This window comes from Chelonia mydas, chromosome 3 (genome assembly GCF_015237465.2).
Source record: "Chelonia mydas isolate rCheMyd1 chromosome 3, rCheMyd1.pri.v2, whole genome shotgun sequence".
Lineage (NCBI taxonomy): Eukaryota > Metazoa > Chordata > Testudines > Cheloniidae > Chelonia > Chelonia mydas.
Window position 1 is genome coordinate 130,063,169 of NC_057851.1, and position 23,347 is coordinate 130,086,515.

At 42.9% G+C, this 23,347-nt stretch overlaps 1 protein-coding gene across 4 annotated transcripts in view; it reads right to left on the reverse strand.

Annotated features, from left to right (window-relative positions):
• ARID4B (AT-rich interaction domain 4B) overlaps positions 1 to 23,347 on the reverse strand; it is a 140,938-nt gene that overhangs the window by 52,895 nt on the left and 64,696 nt on the right. For all 4 annotated transcript variants that reach the window (XM_037895274.2, XM_043544325.1, XM_043544324.1 and 1 more), the window contains 5 exons: positions 19,740 to 19,878; positions 10,320 to 10,399; positions 8,739 to 8,812; positions 7,676 to 7,821; positions 1,477 to 1,549 (listed from right to left, as the gene is read on the reverse strand). In XM_037895274.2, the coding sequence (XP_037751202.1) occupies positions 1,477 to 1,549; positions 7,676 to 7,821; positions 8,739 to 8,812; positions 10,320 to 10,399; positions 19,740 to 19,878 (512 nt within the window). The remainder of the gene's footprint in view (positions 1 to 1,476; positions 1,550 to 7,675; positions 7,822 to 8,738; positions 8,813 to 10,319; positions 10,400 to 19,739; positions 19,879 to 23,347) is intronic.

A 23,347-nucleotide genomic window follows, 5' to 3' on the forward strand; every position in this document is an offset into this window, starting at 1 on the left:
CGGCCCATTTTGGTCAATTTCACGGTCATAGGATTTTTAAAATCACAAATTTCATGATTTCAGCTATTTAAATCTGAAATTTCACGGTGTTGTAATTGTAGGGGTCCGGACCCAAAAAGGAATTGTGGAGGGGTTGCAAGGTTACTGTGGGGGGTGGGTTGCGGTACTGCTACCCTTACTTCTGCGCTGCTGCTGACAGCGGCTCTGCCTTCAGCGGTGGGCAGCTGGAAAGCAGCAGCTGCAGGCTGGGAGTCCAGCTCTGAAGGCAGAGCCGCCACCAGCAGCAGCGCAGAAGTAAGGATGGCATGGTATGGGATTGCCACTCTTACTTTTGCGCTGCTGCCCTCAGAGCTGGGCTCTCAGTCAGCAGCCACCACTGTCCGGCTGCCCAGCTTAGAAAGCAGCAGCACAGAAGTAAGAGTGGCAATACCATATCATGCCCATCCTTACTTCTGCGCTGCTGCTGGTGGCGGCTCTGCCTTCAGAGCTGGGCTCCCGGCCTGCAGCCACTGCTCTCTGGCCGCCCAGCTCTGAAGTCAGCGCAGAAGTAAGGGTGGCTACACCGTAACCCCCCTAAAACCCCCCTTGTGACCCCCCATGAAACTCCCTTTTGGGGCAGGACCCCCAATTTGAGAAACACTGGTCTCCCCCCGTGAAATCTGTATAGTATAGTGTAAAAGCACACAAAAGACCAGATTTCACAGGGAGGACCAGATTTAACAGTCCGTGAAGCGTTTTTCATGGCCACGAATTTGATAGGCTCTTAACAATAAGATAATAAATATCATAATCAAACTCTACAGTTTTATTTAAAAGCTCACTTTTATCTCAATCCACTAAAGATATTACAATTCATATGTGTGTGTGTGTACGTGAAACAGAGGCCTCCGAACACAAGTCTTACCACACAATTAAGAGAGAAACTATTTGCTTTCTGAAAGCATATTTATTTGTACTCTCTACCTATATATCTGTTAAGGATTTGACATATTAAAGGGATATGTTTTTAAAGGCATTTCAGTTTCCCTTATCAGTAACACAAACATTCAGGTGGTATTACAAGGCACAAGCTAAAACCAGAATGAATTAAACCACTCAAATGATATTTGTCATTCTAAAATGCATTTATTGAGGCATCTTATTAAAATTATGAAATGGAATGTACGCAGTAATAGAATTAAGAACAAAACTAGGCATTAAATGCACAGCTATCTACAACACAGGAATATAGTGTATGATATACAGGGGTACATGGAGCATATCCACTTATTTTTCAAAGCAGGGATATGTCTGCATTTTAGCATTCGTGAATGCTGAGAAGATAAAGAGGGTCAAGTGACAGATTACAATCTCCCAGATCACAGCAAGAAAAGATGGATATGGCCACACTGATTCCCAAAAATGAATTGCAAAGCAATAGTGGGTCATAGCTCAACGCTTCAATATGCATTACATAACTGAAGATAAAACACCCACCTCTGTCTTCCATAAATTTGTATAACTGTTGTAGAAAATTCTCCCTTTCCTCTGGAAAAGGCTCTATTTCTTCCTAATATACGTAATACAAGAAAAGAAAATTTATCACTTGTCTTGTTAAACACTTCTAACTAGCAGGCTTTAATATGGAAAACTATTGTAGCAAATGAAGTTTACATTACAAAGTTTGATTTACTGTAGAATTTAATGACACTGACGGCATGCTATACAGAGGGCATATGGTCTCTGAATGTTAAGCCATCTGGAAGCAGGAAAGGCTATTTCCAGCTAATAAAAACTATAAAACATATGGTTTGATCTTCGTGGGTTTTCAATAGATCATCATCAAAATGCCATAAGAATTCTTATAAATCAACACAAGCTCTCAATTGTGTTAAATTAGGCAGAAAACAGAGTCTGGTAGACACGAGTATTGCTCCTCAAAAGACTACACACAATTTTGAGATTCATTTGTCCTATAATTAGATGTGGTTATTCTTTAATGCCTGGATGGATTAAGTCACTTTTAAAGATGAAGTGGAAGATAAAATTGTGCCTGCACTTTTTTCTTCAATGGTTCCACAAGCCACTAGTAACACACTGAGGTCAATGACATTACTCCTCTGGCAATGTGCATGCAGAGTACATAGTATATACAGAATTAATTAGAAACAAACAAATGCAGAATAGGTACATCAAAAATATTTGTGGCTATTAAATTTATGACAGTAATAAACCTCTACATAGATTAACGATCAGCAGAGAGCAATGGCAAGACACTGTGGCTCAGTCCAACAGCTCCTCCCAAGCTAGTTAGGAAATCCCCAGAAGTACCATGTGCCTCAACGGATATTAATTTAATATTTCCCATATGAGTATCATCTTACTTCTAGTGTAATCAGAACTTCTAGGAATTTTAATCACTAAGTTCAAGATATTTCAAAGAGGCAAGCAGACTAAGAGTTAGTTTCAATTCTTTGTATTCCTTTTAATTCTGACCCATAGCAGACTTTCTGTGAGTATAACTGATATATCATTTCTGTAAATAAAGAAAAATTACTTTGTTGCCATATCAGTTTCATCTTTCCCATTCTACTTCTTACCCTAAGCATTATGACTTCACCAATCCAGAAGCAAGGAAACAAAAGTATTATTCATCAAGATTTGCGTAGACGCACCAGAGCTCAGCTGAGAAACTTACAAAATTTGAATACAATTACTAAGAATATGATATAAATAAAAAAGATAACTCCTCACTTAATAGCCTCAACAGGTGGAGGGATGACAGTAGGACTGGCAAAGGCTACAATTAATAGAATTACCAGTAAGAAGTTTTCTCTTGTTGTACGTGTCCTCTCCCTCATCCTATAACAAATACACTAATTGGATACACAGTGGAAGTCAAGAGAAAAACATACTTCTGATGTGTTGGCATATTCTCCATTTAACATTAATTAATAACAAAAACTTGCATAAAAGAGGGCCATTTAGTAATTTAGCAGATCATATGGGTGAAGGGTCAGCCCAAGTTGCTGACAGCAGCTAAAGATTAAAAATCTTTAATATAAAGTGAGGGAAAAGAAATTCCCATACCAAACTACTAATGTGATCACTGACATAGCTAAAAGAAAAGGAGGACTTGTGGCACCTTAGAGACTAACAAATTTATTTGAGCATAAGCTTTCATGAGCTACAACTCACTTCATCAGATGCATCTGCTGAAGTGATCTGTAGCTCACAAAAGCTTATGCTCAAATAAATTTGTTAGTCTCTAAAGCGCCACAAGTCCTCCTTTTCTTTTTGCAGATACAGACTAACAGCGCTGCTACTCTGGAACCTGACATAGCTAAAGATCCTTCTTGACATCAAGGTGAAATAAGGGAGGTTGTGCTGGGTCTGACTGAAATAAATACCTTCTCTCGCATGTGAAACGAAGAAACAAAATAACAGCCAGGGATATTTTGCAAAATGAGAAGTAGGACTGTATTCTATTTAGACCAAAAGTCTCAGATATTGTGGAAATTCAGGAGATTTCCTTCCCTGAAGTACTCTGGGTCAGAAGAGAAGGAAAAAAAGTTAGATTTGGCAAGTGGCTCACAACCAAGAAAATGCTTGTCAAAAGAAAGTGACGACAAAGAACCATAAGAGGTCAGGGAGGAAAGCACTGACCAGATGTTCCCAGGAAACTTAACTAGGTTTTCAAGAAGTATCATGTATGCAATTTCCTTCAAGTGCTAAGAGAGCCAAAAAACAGAGGTGCTGTAGATACTGAGCAGAGTGCTGCAGATACTGCTACCATCCGTTGTGGACCCTATGGTATCTTACACTGCAATTTGACACTGCCAGCTGACTCAGGCTCACGGGGCTTGGGCTAAACGGCTGTTTAACTGCAGTGTAGACATTTGAGTTTGGGCTTCTGCCTGAGTTCTGGGATCTTCCCACTTCGTGGGGTCTTAGAGCACAGGCTCCAACCTGTGACCAAACATCTACACCACAATTAAACAGCTCCTTAGTCCGAGCCCCATGAGCTCCAGTCAGTTAGCACGGGCCAGCTGCGGGTGTCTAGCTGCAGTGTAGACACACCCTAAGATACTATTTTTGAAGCACAAAGCAGATATTTGTAACACCAAGTACCAAAACTGCAAGTAGGTATCCCTTGTTGTAATTAAATTCCCCACTAGATTCTAGAACAATGTGCTAATGGGACAGAATTAAGATTTGATATGCCAAGATCTACAGAAGAGCGTTTGTACATTCTCAGAGTGTGCAGACTCAATGGATTTCACAGGGGGACTGAAGTGAGACACTGTAGCAAGGCGAGTTAATGATCCCTGCTATTCTGAGAATCTCATGAAGAACCAAACTGACTGTACTCTGATGCCAAGGCATCCTGGGAGATTGTTAGATGCAGACCTATAACCTTCAATATTCTGCTATCTCAGCCTATTGCTACATTAGATAATCTCATCGGTGTTCACTCTGGGAATACCAGTGTACCTGTCAGCATTATGAAGGTTAAAGGAGTCAGCAAAGTAGCTCGTTTCTAACTTGAGGAAGCAAGCAGCTCCCTGCTAACACTCATACTATAAATATTTTATTATAACTCAAAGTGGACCCTGGTCCACAGCTCCATATTTGGCTGAAGCTAGATTTAGTCCTCCTATTCCCATCATACTAGTAAAGGAGAAGAGACTGGGAGGCAGAGGCCCATTTGGAAGGGGACACAGGATGGAAAGCAGCTTAAAAAAAAAAAAAAATCTAATCTCTCAGATTTCTATGGCACCTATCACCATGGTATTTAAGTGTGAAATGAAGATGATGGAAATGAAAAAACTGTTCCTACCCATGCCTTGAACGGCACAGTTAGAGAGGCCATGTGAGTAGTAATAAGGGAACCAATGAAATTCTTCATGGCTCAGGATGAGCTAGAGCAATCTGGAGGGGAAAGATTGTCTAGTTCCAAGAGTGCTCTCTCACACATTTTGTCAGAGGAGAAAGGACATGCAGGGAACCCACAGAGCATAACAACTGAAATGGAAAGAGGAGACAGGAGAAAAACAGGGCAGGATCATATTGCTCCCACTCAAAAAAAGAAAGTGAAGCTCTAGCCGTTACTTTGCAAACCTCCAGCCCAGTAGATGCCAGAGACACTAGAGAAGCAATTTCAGAACTACCATAGAAATCCCATTAAATTTGAAGGTGTCCAGAGCCAGGCTTGTTCACCAAGGCATTTAGGGAGCTTGCATGGGGAAGGAACAGCAACTCATGCTACACCAGCGAAGGCAAGGCTGGCAGAAGGAGCTGTAGCTACTTCCCAAAGGCAAAGGCTCTAAAGGCCAAACCCTTAAAAACAGTAGTACTTAAGAGCTCAGATTCTCCTCACCCATGGCCTTCCAAGTGGCCCTTCCAGGAGAAGTGAGCATAAGTAGGTGAGAATAAAAGACAGAGAAAGTCTTGGCAAACCCTGAAAGGACCACAGAAGGGCACTATATGAGGAGTAAGTGAGTCTGGAGAGGTGGCAGAATTCCAACCTCACACACCTGCAGCCTCCTGAAAAGCCCCAACCAGGGAAGATGGGTTGAGACACAGAGTACAGTAGTCGTTTAGGACCCAGACAGTTCAACCTTGTGTCTAAAGCTCCAACCAGGGTTGGGAGCATTAGGCTGCTGCATTGCAGTCACCATTGCAGGGATGAATAACTGAGTCAAGAGAAACAGCTCCCACTCCCTGGCTAAAGGAGGGGTGCTCTGGACAGAGCCAGAATCTGAGCACCAAGAGAAAGTACAGAGGAAATAACGGAATCAAACCCCCTCCACACACACAGCCTCATAGCCAGCTGTGAAGCAGAGTTCTTTCCTCTGACTTTCATCTTTTCTCGTCTTCTTTATTTCTGGACTGGAGACTGGGGGCGGGGGAAAGAACAGTTAATTAGAAGATAGGCACAGGACTGCACTCCAAACTTCCAAAACAAAGGAGACAGAGGTGGAAAAGGAGTGGGTGGGCTGGCGCCTTGCCTGAAAGTTCTTCTGCTTCTTTTTGTCAGGGTGGGCAGAGAGAGATAACATCTAGTGAACCAATTCTATCATAGAAGAGGAAAGAGGAGAGATACAACAACTTAGACATTTTTTGTAATTATTTGAAAGATTAAAAAAGTATTAGGACAAATTCATCCCTCATGTTTCACCACCACAAACTAGCAGAACCCAGGGCTGATAGCAGAAAGTCCACCTGAAGGTTGAGAAATGGTACAAGCTACCTGCAACTTCCTCTCCACAAGGAGGCCTGGAGCAAGAAGGCCTAGCCCAGCAGCGCTGGGGATGTTCCAGCCCGGCCAACTAGGAGACATGCTGTTCAGTTTATCTCCCAGGGAGTTTCTGCCGGTGAGACTCCTATACTGGCCTGTATATGCTGCTTCCCCAGCAGAACCCCTATGCAAATGGTGGTGGAACCTGAATTTCCTTATCGTTTAAAACCTCCTTTAGAACAGCTGCCTCCAAAGGCGTGGGGTGGAGGGCAACTGAAAACTAATCATTAAGATAAAAACAGATATGTGTTTAAAGACAATTTTCAACTACCTTAAATATTACATTTCCTTTGCACTGTCAGGTAAGAGCATAAGACCAGCCATACTGGATCAGACCAAAGGTCTATCTAGCCCAGGATCCTGTCTTCCGAAAGTGGCCAATGTGAGGTGCCCCAGAGGGAATGAACAGAACAGGTAATCATCAAGTGATCCATCCTGTCGCCCATTCCCAGGTTCTGACAAACAGAGGCTAGGAACACCATCCCTACCCATCCTGGCTAATAGCCATTGATGGACCTCTCCTCCATGAACTTATCTAGTTCTTTTTGAACCCTGTTATAGTCTTGGCCTCCACAACATCCTCTGGCAAGGAGTTCCACAGGTTGTCTGTGCGTTGTGTGAAAAAATACATCCTTTTGTTTGTTTTAAACCTGCTGCCTATTAATTTCATTTGGTGAACCCTAGGTCTTGTGTTATGAGAAGGACTAATTAACACTTCCTTATTTACTTTCTCCACACCAGTCATAATTTTATAGACCTCTATCATATCCCCCTCCTTAGTCGTCTCTTTTCCAAGCTGAAAAGTCCCAGTCTTATTAATCGCTCCACATATGAAAGACATTCCCTACCCATTTTTGTTGCAATAAATATAGGTACAATAAATATGTATTTTTAACCACAGCTAGGAGACATTCAGTCTCTACAATTAGCTTGCAAGCATGCTGTAGTCATGAACATATATTAGTCAGGGGCATGTTCTGTTCTTTTTTCGAGTAACTGTAAGATGCACTTGGCAGCACATGTCTCTCACTCCCATCTCACCCTTGCCCGACCCTGCCCTATCCCAACAACATAGCTCTTGGCCCTTACATATTACTGCTTCAGGTACAGTAAGGGCTATATCTGATCCTAAGCTCCATCTTTGGATTTGGTCTTTCAGCTATCTTTAGCTCCTACTGATTCAGTCCTTTGACTGCATGTGTGAAGAGGTAACTTCCTGAGTCCATTCACAATTATTAATTTGGTTTCCATAGGGAGGTTTTGCAAATAAGAATTTCATCTAAGAAAGACACGTGTGTTAAAGATACAAGGAGCATGAAAATCTGTGCTTGTGAGTTCTAAAAGAGTGCCAATATACAGCTGATGAAAACAGACAGTTTGCAATGTCATACTTGCCTCTTCTTCACTGCTATTATCCTCCTTTTCTTTTTCATCTTCTTCCTCTTCTTCAGCTTCACTGCTGGAGCTCTCCTCTTTCAACTCAGTCTTCCAGTTACTGGGAACAGTTCTGCTTTTACGGAATTCAAGGGCTTGGTCAAAGGCTGCAAGAAGACCAGCATTTATTAGCATTAGAAGAAGGATCAATTTGCTCCAAAAAAAAATTTAAAATAAAATAAAATAATAAAATAAAAAAGAAAGCAAGCAAGCAAGCTTAGGGGAAGGCAAGGGAAGAGTGAGAATCCAAATCATAGGACTTTAGCAGTGTTGTTCCGCACCCACTCCTTATCTGCATCCTTATGCAGAGGTGCTCAGCCATGCATACCCAGTAGTCTCTACATCAGGCAGTCCAAGCTATTTACAGTTGTTACTATTTATGCTGAAGTGATGCCTAAAGGCACCAAGCCCCTCTGTTAGGCCATGTACAAACACATAATTAAGAGGCATCCCTGTCCTAAAGAATTTAGGGTCCAAATTAATGACAAGACGCAACTTGTGGATAAATAAAAGGGTAAGAATGGGAAATAAAGAGGATTGAAGTAACAATAATATAAGCATTTATTTTAAGATTAGATTCAAAGATTAGTTGAGCACACAATGTAGCTTGCCAAAGAGCCCACCTCTCCAGCATGCAGAATGTGTGGAGGCAACCCTTTCAAGGCTATCCTGATGAGTGCACCATGGTGCAAACAACTTTATGAAGGTCCAACACAGGGGGGCTGGATTTCAGACAAAATCCATGAAGTTGGTTTCCACTACATTACTACTCCTTTTGTTTGTTGTTCCAGCATATATAATCAATGCATTACAGTTTTTATGCTTTTAAAGATTGTGCTTGATGACTTTTAGAAATGAAAAATTTCTGTAAGTCTGTAGACAACGTCATAGGGAAGCCATATTTCTGTAATTTTACAGAATGCAAAAGCACGCTTTCTTACATATTTGGTGCAATATATACCACTAGCTAGTTGTAATTAATCAAGAAAAAAATGCTCTTTTTGTATTTAAAGGCTATTCTTACCTTGTTTTAACAAAGCATCAGGCTTTGGTGAAGTTTCACTAATTTCTTGAACATCTTTTCTTGGTACAGAAGCACTAGAGAATTTAAAAGAGTGTTGAGAAGGCAACAATTATTTAAAGTATACTTCTTAAAAACCACATATTTTTAAAAGCCAGCATTTATCAAACTGGGGATCCTGACCCAAAGGGGGGTCGCAAGGCTAAGGTCGTGAGATCAAGGATTACCATACATCAGATTTTCCCGGACCTGACCTTTTTTTGGTCCTCCGATCTCTGTCCGCGTAGATTTTTGAAATACAAACAAATGTCCGTGATTTTTCCTGGCTCATCCTGTTTCCTTGCCTTCAGAACTGGGTGGTCAGACAGCGGCGGCTGCTGGCCGGGGCGCCTATCGCTGGAGACAGTGCCATCACTCTGCAGCAGTGCAGAAGTAAGCGTGGAATGGTATGGTATTGCCACCCTTACTTCTGCACTCCTGCTGGTGGGAGCACTGTCTTCAGATGTGGGCAGCTGGAGAGCTGTGGCTGCTAGCTGGCTGCCCAGCTCTGAAGGCACAGCCACTGCCAGCAGCAGGGCAGAAGTTAAGGGTGGCATGGTATGGTTACTTAGCTCTGTAGGGATGTGCACTGATGCCATGAAAGCTATGTCCAGAAACAAGGTGGCGGGTGGGGGGGTCAGGTCATCACAGCCTGAAATATTTTCAAAGGGAGGGCCCAGAGAAGAAAAATAGTTTGAAAACCCCTGTTATAAAGGGTAATATCAAACAACACACAGAGGTATTAAACGTGTAGAAAGAGCATATGAAATGTATCTGGACAATAAATCATGATTTATCATGCAAGTTTATTTCAATAAGACAATATCTTCTTCAGCAAGTTAAATATTGCTGACAGTTAATTAAAATATACCCTTTTCACTATTATAGTTTCGTACAGTATTAAAAAAATGGAGCTGAAAAAATCCAACTGCCTTAAAAATTTGGGTGGACCATGAGTAGGGTTCCATGTCTGTCATGGAAGTCGCAGAAGTCACGGATTCCATGACTTTCCGTGACCGCCGTGATTTCTGCAGTGGCCGGTGTGGCTGACCCCAGGACTGCCCAAGCAGATGGCTTCAGGGTCAGCTGTTCCCGTGGCCCTGGGGACAGCTACACCATCCGCTGCTGGAGCGGCTCTGCAGCCAGCTGCTCAGATGGCCTCGCAGCCAGCCACACTGGCTGCTGCTCGAGCGGCCCCGGGCAGCTGGTCCTAGGAACCTCCCGACAGCGGTCCCCATGGCAGCCAGAGCAGCAGCTGCTCTGGAAGTGGCCCCCAGCAGTTGGTGCTGTTGCCCACCCCCTCTGCCCCAGGTTTAGTCAGGGGTATTTACAGTACAAGTCATGGACAGGTCATGGGACATGAATTTTTGATAATTGCCCGTGACCTGTCCAAGACTTTTACTAAAAATACCCATGACTAAATCGTAGCCTTAATCATGAGCATCCATTCATTAACACATTCAGGAAAGCATTCGCTTAACAGCAGGTATCACACACTTTAGATGGTGCACATATTTAATTGGTAGCTTCTATGTTTCTACTCACAATTTACCATCCTTGAAAGAACGAACTAGAACATTGTCCTTTTTCACTGCGATATCATCACTACAATCTGGACAAACCACCTACAAAAAGATAAGAAAGAGGTAAACATTAAAAAAAAAGATATGCTGCATTTATAACACTTTGAGGAAGTATTTAGAGCCTAACCAAGAAAGGCGCTTACCACCCTTGCCTCCAACTGACTTCAGTGGGAGTTGAGGGTGCTGAGCAACTCTCAGGATTTCACCTTTAAGGGCCAATCTTGCAAATGTTTAAGAGAGGAAATCTGCTCCTCTATACAAGTGTTAGGGACCCTTAGTGAGGAAAAAATGGTTACTCACCTTCTTGTAACTGTTGTTCTTTGAGTTATGTTGTTCGCACGCACGCACACCATTCCAATCAGGTGTGCGTGCGCTGCGTGCACAGTTGTTGGAAATTTTCCCCTTAACAGCTCCTGGAGTGGCGCCTTCATGGCACTCAATATATGACCCTGCCGACCTGACCCCCCTTCAGTTCCTTCTTGCAACAACACATCTCGAAGAACAACAGTTACAAGAAGGTGCGCAACCATTTTTTCTTCTTTGAGTGCTTGTTCATGTCGATTCCAATCAGGTGACTCCCAAGCTGTCCCCTAGAGGTGGGGTCGGAGTTAAGGAACCATTGATTGGAGAACTGCCCTGCCAAAAGCTGCATCCTCTCTGTCATGCCGTGTGATGGCATAATGGGTAATAAACGTGTGCATGGATGACCAGGTCGCCGCTCTGGAGATCTCCTGGATGGGCATCTGAGCCAGGAAAGCAGTGGATGAGGCTTGAGCCTTCGTCGAGTGCGGTGTAATAGGCGAAGCTGGAACCTTGGCGAGGGTGTAGCAAGTACGGATGCAGTCAGTGATCCATGATGAAATGCGCTGTGAGGAGACCGGAAGTCTTTTTATCCAGTCTGCCACTGCTATGAACAATTGGTTCGATTTCCTGAAAGGTTTCGTGCACTCAATGTACAATGCTAGCACTCTCCGGACATCTAGCGAATGAAGACTCTGCTCCCACGCATTGACATGCGGCCTGGGATAGAAGAATGGTAGAAAAATGTCTTGTTCAATGTGGAATTGAGATACCACCTTAGCAGGAAGGCTGGGTGAGGCCTGAGCTGTACCTTGTCCTTATGGAAGACCGTGGTGTGTGTGTGTGTGGTGTGTGTGTTTAGTGCTTTTACCTCAGACACCCTCCTGGCTGAAGTGATGGCAACCAGGAACGCTACCTTCCATGAGAGATACAGAAGGGAGATGTAGCCAGTGGTTTAAATGGGACTCCCATTAGTTTGGAGAGGACCAGACTGAGATCCCAAATGGGTACAGGTCATCAAGAATGTGGGTACAGCCTTTCCAAACCCTTGAGGAAACGGCCTACCATGGAGCTGGTGAATACAGAGTGCCCTGACTCTCCTGGGTGAAACGCTGAGATGGTCGCAAGGTGTACCCTGATAGATGATCCTGCCAATCCTTGCTGTTTCAGATGTAGTAGGTATTCCAGGATGAGTGGTACAGAAGTCTGAAGTGGAGATGTGAGACACTGCTCACACCAGCACAAGAACCTTTTCCACTTAGCTAGATAAGTGGCCCTTGTGGAAGGTTTCCTGCTACCGAGCAATACCTCCTTCACCGAATTCAAGCACTGGAGCTCCGTTGGGTTTAACCATGAAGCTTCCAAGCCGTGAGATGAAGAGATTGGAGGTCTGGGTGAAGGAGGCGACCATGGTCTTGTGTGATCAGATCTGGGTAAAGTGGTAGTGCTATAGGGGTGTCCGCCGACATCTCCAGAAGCATGGAGTACCAATGTTGTCATGGCCACACTGGGGCCAGGATGATCATGTCTGCTGTCTCTGTGGATCCTGAGCAGCACCTTGTGGACCAGTGGGACCAGCGGGAAGGCATACAAGAGGTGTCCCCCCAAGGTAGCAGGAACGCATCCGAGATGGAGCCCAGACTGTGTTTCTGGAAGGAGCAGAACGTTGGACACTTCCTGTTGCTCCTGGTGGCGAACAGGTCCACCTGGGGAAAGCCCCACCTTTGGAAGACGGAATGTAAGACATCCAGATGGACTGACCACTTGTGGTTGAGAAACGACCTGCTGAGACGGTCTGCAATCTCATTCTGCAGGCCTGGGAGACTGGACACCTCCAGGTGAATAGAGTGGGCGATACAGAAATCCCAAAGCTGAAGAGCTTCCTGACAGAGAGGGGAGGAGTGGGCTCTGCCCTGTTTGTTTATGTAAAACATGGCAGTGGTATTGTGCACTTGAAGTCTGTCCTTGAAGGTCTGGCAGGCTAGTCTCACCGCTCTGAGCTCCTTTATATTGATGTGGAGCGGGATCTCGGACTGCGACCACCTGCCCTGAGTCTGTACATCTCCTAGGTGGGCCCCCCCAACCGAGGTCTGATGCATCCGTTACTAAGGTCATGGATGGCTGAGGAGCGCTTAATGGGACTCCCTTGCACACCATGCGAGGGTCCAGCCACCAGCATAGGGTGTCAAGGACTCGTCCTGGCACTGTTACTACCGAATCCAAACTATGTCAGCCTGGGTGATAAACTGAAGCGAGCCAAGCCTGGAGTGGCTTGAGTCTCAGTCTGGCATGTCTGACCACATAGATGCATGCTGCCATGTGTCTGAGGAGACTCAGGAATACCCTTGCAGTCGTGGTGGGGTACCGCTTGAGAGTCTGAATGATTCCTGTTAGTGCTTGGAATCTGGACCCCGGCAATATCGCTCTCACCTGAACCATGTCTAGCACCGCCTCAATGAATTCTATTCTTTGGGTCAGTGACAACGTCAACTTGTCCATGTTGACGAGGAGACCCAGACTCTGGAAGGTATTTGTGACTAACCAGACTTGGGACTCCACCTCCTCCCTGGAACACACCCGAAGCAGCCAGTCGTCGAGATAGGGATACACCTGTACCTGCCTCTTGGAGAAAGGTCGTGACCACCAACATGCACTGGGTGAATACCCGGAGGACCACTGATAAACCGAATGGGAGCACTGTAAACTGGTAGTGCTTGTGATCGACCACAAACCTCAAGAAATGTCTGTGGGCCAGACAAATAGCTATGTGGAAGTATGCAACTTTCATGTCGAGGGCAGCATACCAGTCCTCCGGATCCATGGAGGGAATGATCGAGCTCAGAGAGACCATGTGGAACTTCAACTTTACCATAAACTGGTTGTGTCCTCGCAGGTCTAAGATGGGTCTCAGATCCCCCCTTAGCTTTGGGGATTATCAAGTAATGGGAGTAGAACCTCTTGCCCCTTAGTTCCTGAGGAACCTCCTCCACTTTCCCTAAGACGAGGAGCGATGCACCTCCTGGACAAGGAGTTGATCATGAGAAGCGTCCCTGAAGAGAGACAGGGAACGGGGGTGGGAGAGAGGGGAGGAGCAGAATTGGAGAGAATATCCCACCTCTACCGTGCGAAGGACCCAACGGTCCGATGTTATAAGGGACAATGCATGGTAGAAGTGGGACAGATGGTTCAGAAAGCAGGGGAAAGGATCCAGTATGGAGTCTGGCACGCTGTCCTCAGGCGCCCCATCAAAACCCTTGTTTGGATCCTGACTGTGGCTTAGTCGGACCCTGGCCCTGGCTTGACGACTGGTTAGGAGGCCTACGCCTATTGTTCCTGCCCCTATGGCAGTGAGGATCCTGCCTTGGGTGGGGTTGATATTGCCTCTGCTGTTGCTGTGGTTGAGGCTTGAAAGGTCTTCTCTGGGTAGCAGGTGTATGCATCCCCAGAGACTTCATTGTTGCCCTTGAATCTTTGAGGCTATGGAGCCTCGAGTCTGTCTGGTCTGAAAACAGCCCTGCACCCTCAAAGAGAAGGTGCTGCAGGGTCTGTTGGACCTCTGGGGGAAGACCTAAAGCCTGGAGTCAGGAGGTTCTCCTCATGACCATCCCTTAGGAGATGGTTCATGCCTCTGAGTCAGCCGCATCAAGGGAGGCTGAAGGGATGTCCTGTCCATTGCCTTCCCCTCCTCAACCAGAGCTGAGAACTCCACTCTTGACTCTGCAGGGAGCATCTCTTTGTACTTGGACATATCATCCCAAGAGTTAAAGAAGGCGCCGCTCCAGGGGGTTCCTTAGCCGACCCGACGGGAGCTGCTAAGGGAAAAGTTTCTGATGACCGTGCATGTGGCATGTGCACACCTGATTGGAAATGACATGAACAAGCACTCGAAGAAGAATTTTTATTATGCAGACTGAATTTTTTAAAAATAAACTATAAAATATGTGCCAAGCAAAGGCACTGGCACCCACAAAACAATGTTTAAAAATAAACCCAGCAACAGCATAAATATAATGCAAATTAATCAACCCCCCGAGTCCTACAGCACCACAACCAGCCTTCCCCAACTTTCATATGCAAGGGGTGGGCCTTGGCGAATGCCATGAAGGCTGGCAACTCTGGATGTTATGGACCTGAGGAGAAAGGGGTTCCAAACATCTGGGACCTAAAGTAGAGTGCCCTGCCAGCCACCCCCACCTCTTATAGTAATGGAGCTTCAGTGCAGGCGACTCTACTGACTGCACTTGTCCCAGGGTATCACTGGGATAGAGACAATTTCTTAGATAGGTAGATCTTATGCAATGTAGGACATTATAGGTCAAATGACCATCTACAATCAATTTGGAAATCAACAGATAGCTAGTGCATTTTGTAGAGCATAGGTTCCATGTGCTCACAAAGAGAAATACAGTTTAATAAGCAGCACATCAAATTCTGCACCAGCTGCAGTTTCTGAATAGATTAAGTTGTAGCCCCATGCAGAGAATATTACAGTAGTCTTATTTCAAGGCGACAAAGGTATGGATCACTGTTGCTAGGCCCAAGAAACAGACGCAATCTCCTAACCATCTGCAAATTGAAAAAGGCCATCTTGGCTGTAGCTGTTACCTGATCTTCTAATAGCATCCAGGACCCCAAAATTGTACACCTGGTCAATCAAAGACAAATGCACATCCTCAAAGGAGAAGAAACAGCACCCACACACTATCGCTTCAGGTGACTTACCTCAACCAACACCACTTCAGTCTTTTCTGGATCAAATCTCAGCCAACTAGCCCTCCTCTATGCTCTAATCTCCAGATAATAAGTAATGCAAACCAATAGCTCCAGATGAGTCACTGGAGATGGAATTATAAAGCTGCAGGGAATCAGCAGACTGAAAATAATGCAACCCATGCCACCTCACTAACTTTTCCAAAGGTCTCATGTACACATTAAACCAGAGGGATGACAAGATGGAGCCCTACAGAACACCCTCTCTAACAACATTCAGGTAGGTTAGATCAAGACTATATAAGAGCAGCCTCTAGTATACGCCTCATCAAAATTAGGTCTTTAAATTAAAGGCAACATGGTCTAATGCAGGGGTAGTCAGTTATTTTTCGCAAGGTCCAAATTTCTTGGTCAACGTACAGTCAAGGTCCAGATGCCAGAGACAATAATAAAAAATAACAATGATAGTAAGCAAATAAAAAGATTTCGGGGTCCGTTCAAAAGTGCCTGGCGGTCCAGATTTGGCCCATGGTCCAGTTATTGACTACCTCTGGTCTAGTGCACTTAAACACAAGACTGTGAGCCAGAGTCCTCACTTCTAATCTTGGCTCTCTTACTGACTCACTGTGTAGGTTCAAACAAGCCCATGAACCTCTCCCTACCACACAGGAATATTCTGAGAATTAGGGTTTGCCCAAAAAGAAAAGGAGTACTAAGGTGCCACAAGTACTCCTTTTCTTTTTGCGAATACAGACTAACACGGCTGCTACTCTGAAACCTGTCAAGGTCTGCCCAGTATCTTGACTGAGCATAGCATTTCAGAAGCATCAAAGCTATTCCATCTTTTTTGTGGTCCAGAGAATATGTACGATGATACCAAATACAGTATAACAGAGTGAAAAAAACACATGCTGTGAAGTGTATTATTCAGCATTTTAAGTATATGTCTCTATTATTCACACCAACATATAGTCATTATTAACTATAATGTACAATAAAATTAAGCCAAAGTTTCTCTACAACAAAATAACGTTATTTAGAAGATTAAATTTAAGGAGGCACTAAATCCTTGGCTAATGAACTGAGAAAATAAACCCCTGGAGGCAGGCATCTTATCTTTTTGGCACTAACTTTACACTATACACAATGTGCTGTGTATATTTATGGAGCCGCATAACCGATTACAAAGTTAACTTGAGGGTGGTTCCTGATAAGGCACTGAAATAAGTTCTCTTTCTCCTCTTGCCTCTACACCACATACTTCATGGTACTTGGGAAGAATTAGTCCTGACAGCCACAATGGGGACTAACTTTATTTTTAAACTATATTTTAAAAATGCCCTCTGGTTAATTTGAGACAGGGTATGTTTCTGTAATTTGTACAGATTACACATTTTTAAGTTTTAACTGCAAGATTGTGAGAATAAGTAAACCACAGCAAAATAGCAACAAAAAGGCAGCAGTGAGTTTATTAATCATTTGTTGAGCACCAACAGTATACTCTGTATTGGCACATGATTAGGTAGAAAACGATGTATTAAACAGAAGAGTTTAAATTGGAGAAGAACAAGTGGAAGGGTGAACAGCAGAACAAGTCTCGCATCTTGTTTTTTCAAGAGACAGTAACAACAAATTGTAAAATTATATTAAAATAGATCCACTGTTTGCATTAACACCTTACATTATGAAACACAAATTTTAAAATCTAATTTGCTTTTCACTATTTACACTCTTCATTTGCTTTGGTATTCACTCAGTTTGGATAATGAAAGAGACTTCAATTTCACTTTTGTATTAGAACATTTACGTCCTCTATACTGAAATGTTGTATAAATACAAAAGGGATCTTACTTCTAGTCATATTAGGTTTGGTTAAAACAGTATGATCTACTGAAAGAGAATGATGTTGTTTGCTCAAGGAGGGTTATAGCTTGAAGCAGTTAAACCCACAACCAACCAGAATACTTCTGACTAAGATTACTTTTTTGAGAAAAAGCCATACACACACCCTTGTTTTTAAAAAGAAAAGGAGGACTTGTGGCACCTTAGAAACTAACAAATTTATTTGTGCATAAGCTTTCGTGAGCTCACGAAAGCTTATGCTCAAATAAATTGGTTAGTCTCTAAGGTGCCACAAGTCCTCCTTTTCTTTTTGCGGATACAGACTAACACAGCTGCTACTCTGAAACCTTTTTTTTTAAGAAAATTAAGTACATTGAACAACAACTATGTTGTCCTATGAAATTTCGTAAGAGTGATGCTCTACTTTCTGACCCGTGGGAAATTCGCACAACAGTACTATGTGGGGAAATGTAAACTTCATACTTGAGGGTAGGATAGAGCTTCTGAACTATGACTACTTACAAACCCTCCCCTCCATATGTATTACTCTGACAGTGGCTTGCATAGGGTAGATCTCTGTGGAATAAAGTTTTGTGTAAAATAATCTGTGCTGGCTAGGACAGCACTAAAAACTCTGAAAATAACCTGTCCCAAGCATGGAAGTTTTCATTTTGCCAATTCAAGGAGAGGCTTATTTTTGAGACTTTCTGCACAGTTCCAGATTGTCCGGGTAAGCAACAGAGACAACACTATGTTATTATTATGGCTAATGTTATTGGCTACACTGGCAACAACCTGAGAGATTAAAATTGCTGGGTTTTGGTCACAGTGGTGGGGAAGTTTTATTTGCAAACCGTGCTGCACTACTGAACTAACTTTGAAGTATGCTGTAGTTTTAAATAATGACTGCCCCTTTGGTCTCTGTGAGAGAGAGATACGTGGTGATTAAAAAATATTGCTAAACTTCTCGATTTGTAATCCTCAGGACAAATACCCCAGAGAATAATTATTTTGTTTACCTAATAATTTCCAAGAAAAACCAAACTATTTTAATCTCCAATAAAAAGCCAAAAGAAACATCTCCTGCCTTCACCAAGTCCCTGGAAAGATGCATTGTAACCAATCCAGCTATACTTGAAGATCTAAGCTCCCAGCTACCTTGAGTAACACTACCGTTGATTTTCAGATAAACCCAATCCTACTGGAGGTTGCCGAAGGTATAATCAAGGGAACCTGTTGATCAGTTATGAGTGTGTCCAGGAAGCCTGTCCAACCAAAGGGACATAAAAAGGTTTAAACTAATAGAACTGATTGTCTCAAGAGGTACTGAACAGGAGGTGTGGGGATATCCCACCATAGTTTTAAGTACAGCCTTCAATTAAGTAAAATGTTTTATTTCCTTACTTATTTTTAGTTTTTCATAATGCTACCATCCACTGACAAGAACATCTCACTGCTAAAAGAAAAGGAGTACTTGTGGCACCTTAGAGACTAACCAATTTATTTGAGCATAAGCTTTTGTGAGCTACAAGTACTCCTTTTCTTTTTGCGAATACAGACTAACACGGTTGTTACTCTAAAACATCTCACTGCTAGATATTCTGCCCTTTTTTGGCTAGCTTTCGCCGGCTTTGTTGATTCTCCCCTCCGAGCCTCCTCACCCCGACCTCAGCAGGCACTGCTGCACTCCCTTGGAAAGCCACTGGACTGCACAGCAAGCCACAGGAGAAGGGGAGTAGCAAGTTTCAGAGTGAGAGCAGAGGATGACAGCTACTGCACTCACCAAGGCTGATGGTGCAGTACAGCAACTTTTCAACAGAGGGAGTGCACAGGCCTCTTTGCTAAAAAGAAAAATAAAGAGTCTTCAGCAAGTCTGCCCCCAGAGCCAAAGAGAAATGAGCAGAATACCTCACAGTGAAAAATTCATAGCCATTCTTATATTATGTATGAGAAAACCATTTTCTAAGTATACCGGCCAGATGCAAATGAAGTTTTAGGTGTTTTAGGTGTTTTCAGTTAAAAAAAAAGCATTAGTTAAAATCAGATATTTAGTCAAAGATAGTTAAGTGGAAATTTCCTTGAAAACATGATAGTAATCTATCTTTGTATTCAGCTAGAAAGATCATGGAAGAACAAAACAAGGTACTTATTCAGTTACTTAGCATTTCTTAAATTATCCCTTTTAATGAATCTTGGTATTGAAATAAAAATCACAGTAATCTAGAAAAGCTAACATTGGTTATTTAGCAGTGAGCCCAAATTAACACAAGTTATTCAAGTGAAATTAAGAAAATCAGTAAGTCTGATTATTTGAAAGATTACAACCACATTAGCATTTGCTTTTATTAGCAAACTTTTTTGATATATATTTCCCCTGGACAATTATGATACTGTTTAATGTTAAGAAACATACTACTGTGTACATTGGTTGCATGTGAGTCACACAGGACAAAGAAAAAAGGACAATTACTATTCATTTAGTGCTTATAAAAGATTAAAAGCCTCTACAAAATAAAAATTAAACACTTACCAAGGCTGGAAACCACAGAACTTTCTTTTTATCCACATTAACATAGTCTACACACACGACTTTTCCTAATAGTTCATCAGTTTGTTTCCTATCATCTTCATCTTCATCACTGGATGAGGATGAAGATTCTTCTTCTGGGCTACAATGGGAAACAAGAGAGACTTAAACTAAACTTCATGATAGTGAATAGGTTTATAACCTGCCAATCAGAGAGGGTACAAAGCTAACTATCTGAAACAAAATTAAAGCATGGATAAGAGGAGATTTTTTTCAATTTACTATAGGAAATTTACAAAAATAGAAAAGGCTCCACATACTGTAACTCCAAAGAATTTTCAGGATGCAGTTTGATCACCACAGCATAAAAACCCAAATCACAGAACTTATTAAATCTTTAAATGCCGCCTTTTTTTTTTTTCCAGAGAGACAAAGTGAGTGAGGTAATATCTTTTATTGGAACATCTCCTGTTGGTGAAAGAGACAAGCCTTCGAGCTTACACAGAGCTCTTCTTCAGGTCTGGGAAATGTACTCAGAGTGCCACAGCTAAACACAGGTGGAACAGACTGTTTAACTTAAGTAGTTAACACACATGGAAACTCCACAGCATGAAGAAAAGGAAGCAAAGCTTAACACCAACCCTTGTGTTTAGCTGTGACACTGAAGTGTCCAGCAGTGCTCAGGCTACATGAAGGGAGAGAACTGAATCAGTTAGCCAGAAATCAGAATAGTCGAACATTTTCAGGGGCCTCAAGTGTCTCTTTAGGAATAGAGTTTCTTTCAACTAGAATGGAGAACCTGGTAGAACTGAAACCAAGAAAAGGTCTGCCTTTGGGACAGACTCCTCACAAATCTTGTCCTTTGGAAATTTGTATTATTTGGACTTGGCTGCTAGGAGAACTTATAGGCAAAGTTTTACAACTAGAAAGGGCTGAGGATTTAATGGCTAGATAGATAGGAAAGATGCCTTCTTCTGTGTCACCTTTCAATACAATTTTGCTATTCTTTAGTGGTCTGTTCTCCAATGACTGAAGTGTGAGATAAGGTGAATAACTGGAGGATTTAAAAAAAGTGTTACATGTCTCAATTTCCCTCCCAAATATATCTTTTCGTTTCCTTATTTATCATGTTGTTAAGCATTTTTCCCCATTTTTTTTTAAATAGCAATCGCATAAATTGATAATATTTTTAAAGAAGTCTTTCAGGCTGCTTCATAAGACTTTGGAACCTCTTGTAGAAAGAGGAGGAGGAGTCAGTAACCCCAATGTCTTTGTCAGATCAGTCAGTATGGTGGAGGGACAGCAGGACACTGGGGAGTGGGGCAATAGAGAAATTGCTGCTGAGCTTTCCGTCAGTGTGGGCACAATTTGCCTTTCCTTTACTTCAGTTCAGCCAATGTCGACAATAAGATAAAAATAACAGAGGGAGCTGTCTCTGCTGTGACCATGTCTATACAGACAAACACCCAGAGAAAATAAGTTTTAGTGAGAGACAGACAGACTGAGGAAAGTACATCAAACTGACTCTGCCACAAGTCAGTTGGAAGCAAAAGGTGAAGCAATCAATCACAAACTAATGTACTGAGGGTGAAGAACAATGGTTTGGGCTCATGTGTAAATATGCTGCCTCTAAAGTAAAATTTTATTCACAGAGCCCTCCAAACATCATTGATGATGCTGGTGCAAACAAGGAAGTTAAGTGAAAAGACGTGTTAATTTCAAGCTCTGTTATTCCAATGGGGCAGGCTCAATGTACCGAAAAGAAAAGAATAAAATGTATAAAAATCAACCACATTTAAGAGTATTATGAACAAGGGAAGAGTTCAATATAAGCAGTATTTTAAAAAAATGACTATTTAAATGTCTTCTTAAGCACCTGTCAGAACGAAAGTGACCCTATTGTATTCTTGTGAAGCACATCTTTCTTAAGTACTAAATTTATTGCTGAAGACTTCAGGGATCGGCAATTTTACTGTTTGAAAAATAACAGAATGTCTAAAAAAGGAATCATAAGACCTTTTGAAATTCTTGATAAAACCCACTTCTACTGTATATAGTTATTTTTTTCCCACTACAGCAGAAAATGTTTTAGTCTGCTTCCAAGAAGTAGGGTTTGCAGTAGAACCAGATGGTCAATTCTGCAGTTTGAAATCTTCAGAAATCCCCTTTTCTCTGTTTTTTGGAAGGAAGTACATTTTTTAATAGGAACACTGAAGCACTAGGATAGCCCTTTTGGTTGTGGTAATGTCTTCAGTCAATTGCTCTAGTCCAAAGCTTACTCCTGGGGGAATTCTGCACCACTGATCACATGCAGAATTTATGTCCCCTGCAGATTTTTTTTTCTCTGCAGAAAATACATTCTGCTGGAGAGGCACTGAAATTACACCTTTTCCCCATCGGGGCTGCTATGGCACCAGAAGAGAAGGCAGTCAGCTCAGCCAGCCACGGACAGGGAATGTGAGACTGCATTCCTCACAGTGCCTTGCCCTCAGGACTAAGGTAAGAAACCTCAAGGTATGGAGGGGACGGACAGACCGGGGCACATGAGGCTGCTGGTGGGTCACATAGACTGGGGTTCAGAAGGGCTAGTGTGCGGGGGGAGACTGAGGTGGGAGCACAGGAGCTAGTGGGGTGACAGCATTGAACCAGGGACTGAATGGGAGTGGGGATGCAGGGCGACATGGGGACAGGGGGAAGCGGATGGCTGAGTGGTGGTGTAGGGACACATGGGGACGGGGGAGGAGGGGTGCAGGGACACATAGGAATGGTGGAGGAAGGGTGGCTGAGTGGGGGTGCAGGGACACATGGCAACAGGGAGAGGAGCGGTGCAGAGACACATGGGGACGGGGGAGGAGGGATGGCTGAGTGGGGGTGAAGGGACACATGGGAACAGGGAGGAGGGGTAGCTGAGTGGGAGTGCAAGGACAAATGGGGATAGATGTACCTGAGTGAATGGGAGAGGCTAGGGGTCAGCCTGGGTCTGCATGGGGGAGACTCCCCAATTCCCTAACAATCCCTACCCCCTCCAAAAAAAACCCAACTGTTTCATATTTCTCCCACCCACACCCAACCACCTTCCAGGTTCACTTCCAGGCTCCTTCCTGGCAATTACTTCCCTCTCCCTCAGCTCCCTGTTACCCCTGACTCCCAAGTCTTTGCACTGCTTCTGAGGGGAGCAGGAAATATGTTTCTGGATTGTAGTTTAAATGAATTATTACTCAAAGTTTTGTATTAATATGCCTAGTAATGAATGTCTTTCTCAGAAAACATTTCCTGAAACTATTTAGTTGTCTGTATTGTTACAGACATACTTGCTGACAGGTATTTCAAAATAAATGACCAAAATAATTAAAACTGGTGTAATTATATTGTGTTATTTTGATAAATAAAATATGCAGAATTTTAAAATATTTGCACAGAATTCCCCGAGGAGTAAAAGCTGACAGATGAATTCCACAGAGCAAAATACTGAACATTGCTTTGCAGATACTATCCAAAAGGTCCAATTACAAAGCTAAAAGAGCAGTAACTTGGGTTAATAACAACTTCTGATAACTGTGTTAATAACTTGTGCTCACCATTGGAGCTGTTAACGCAAAAGAAAGAGGAAT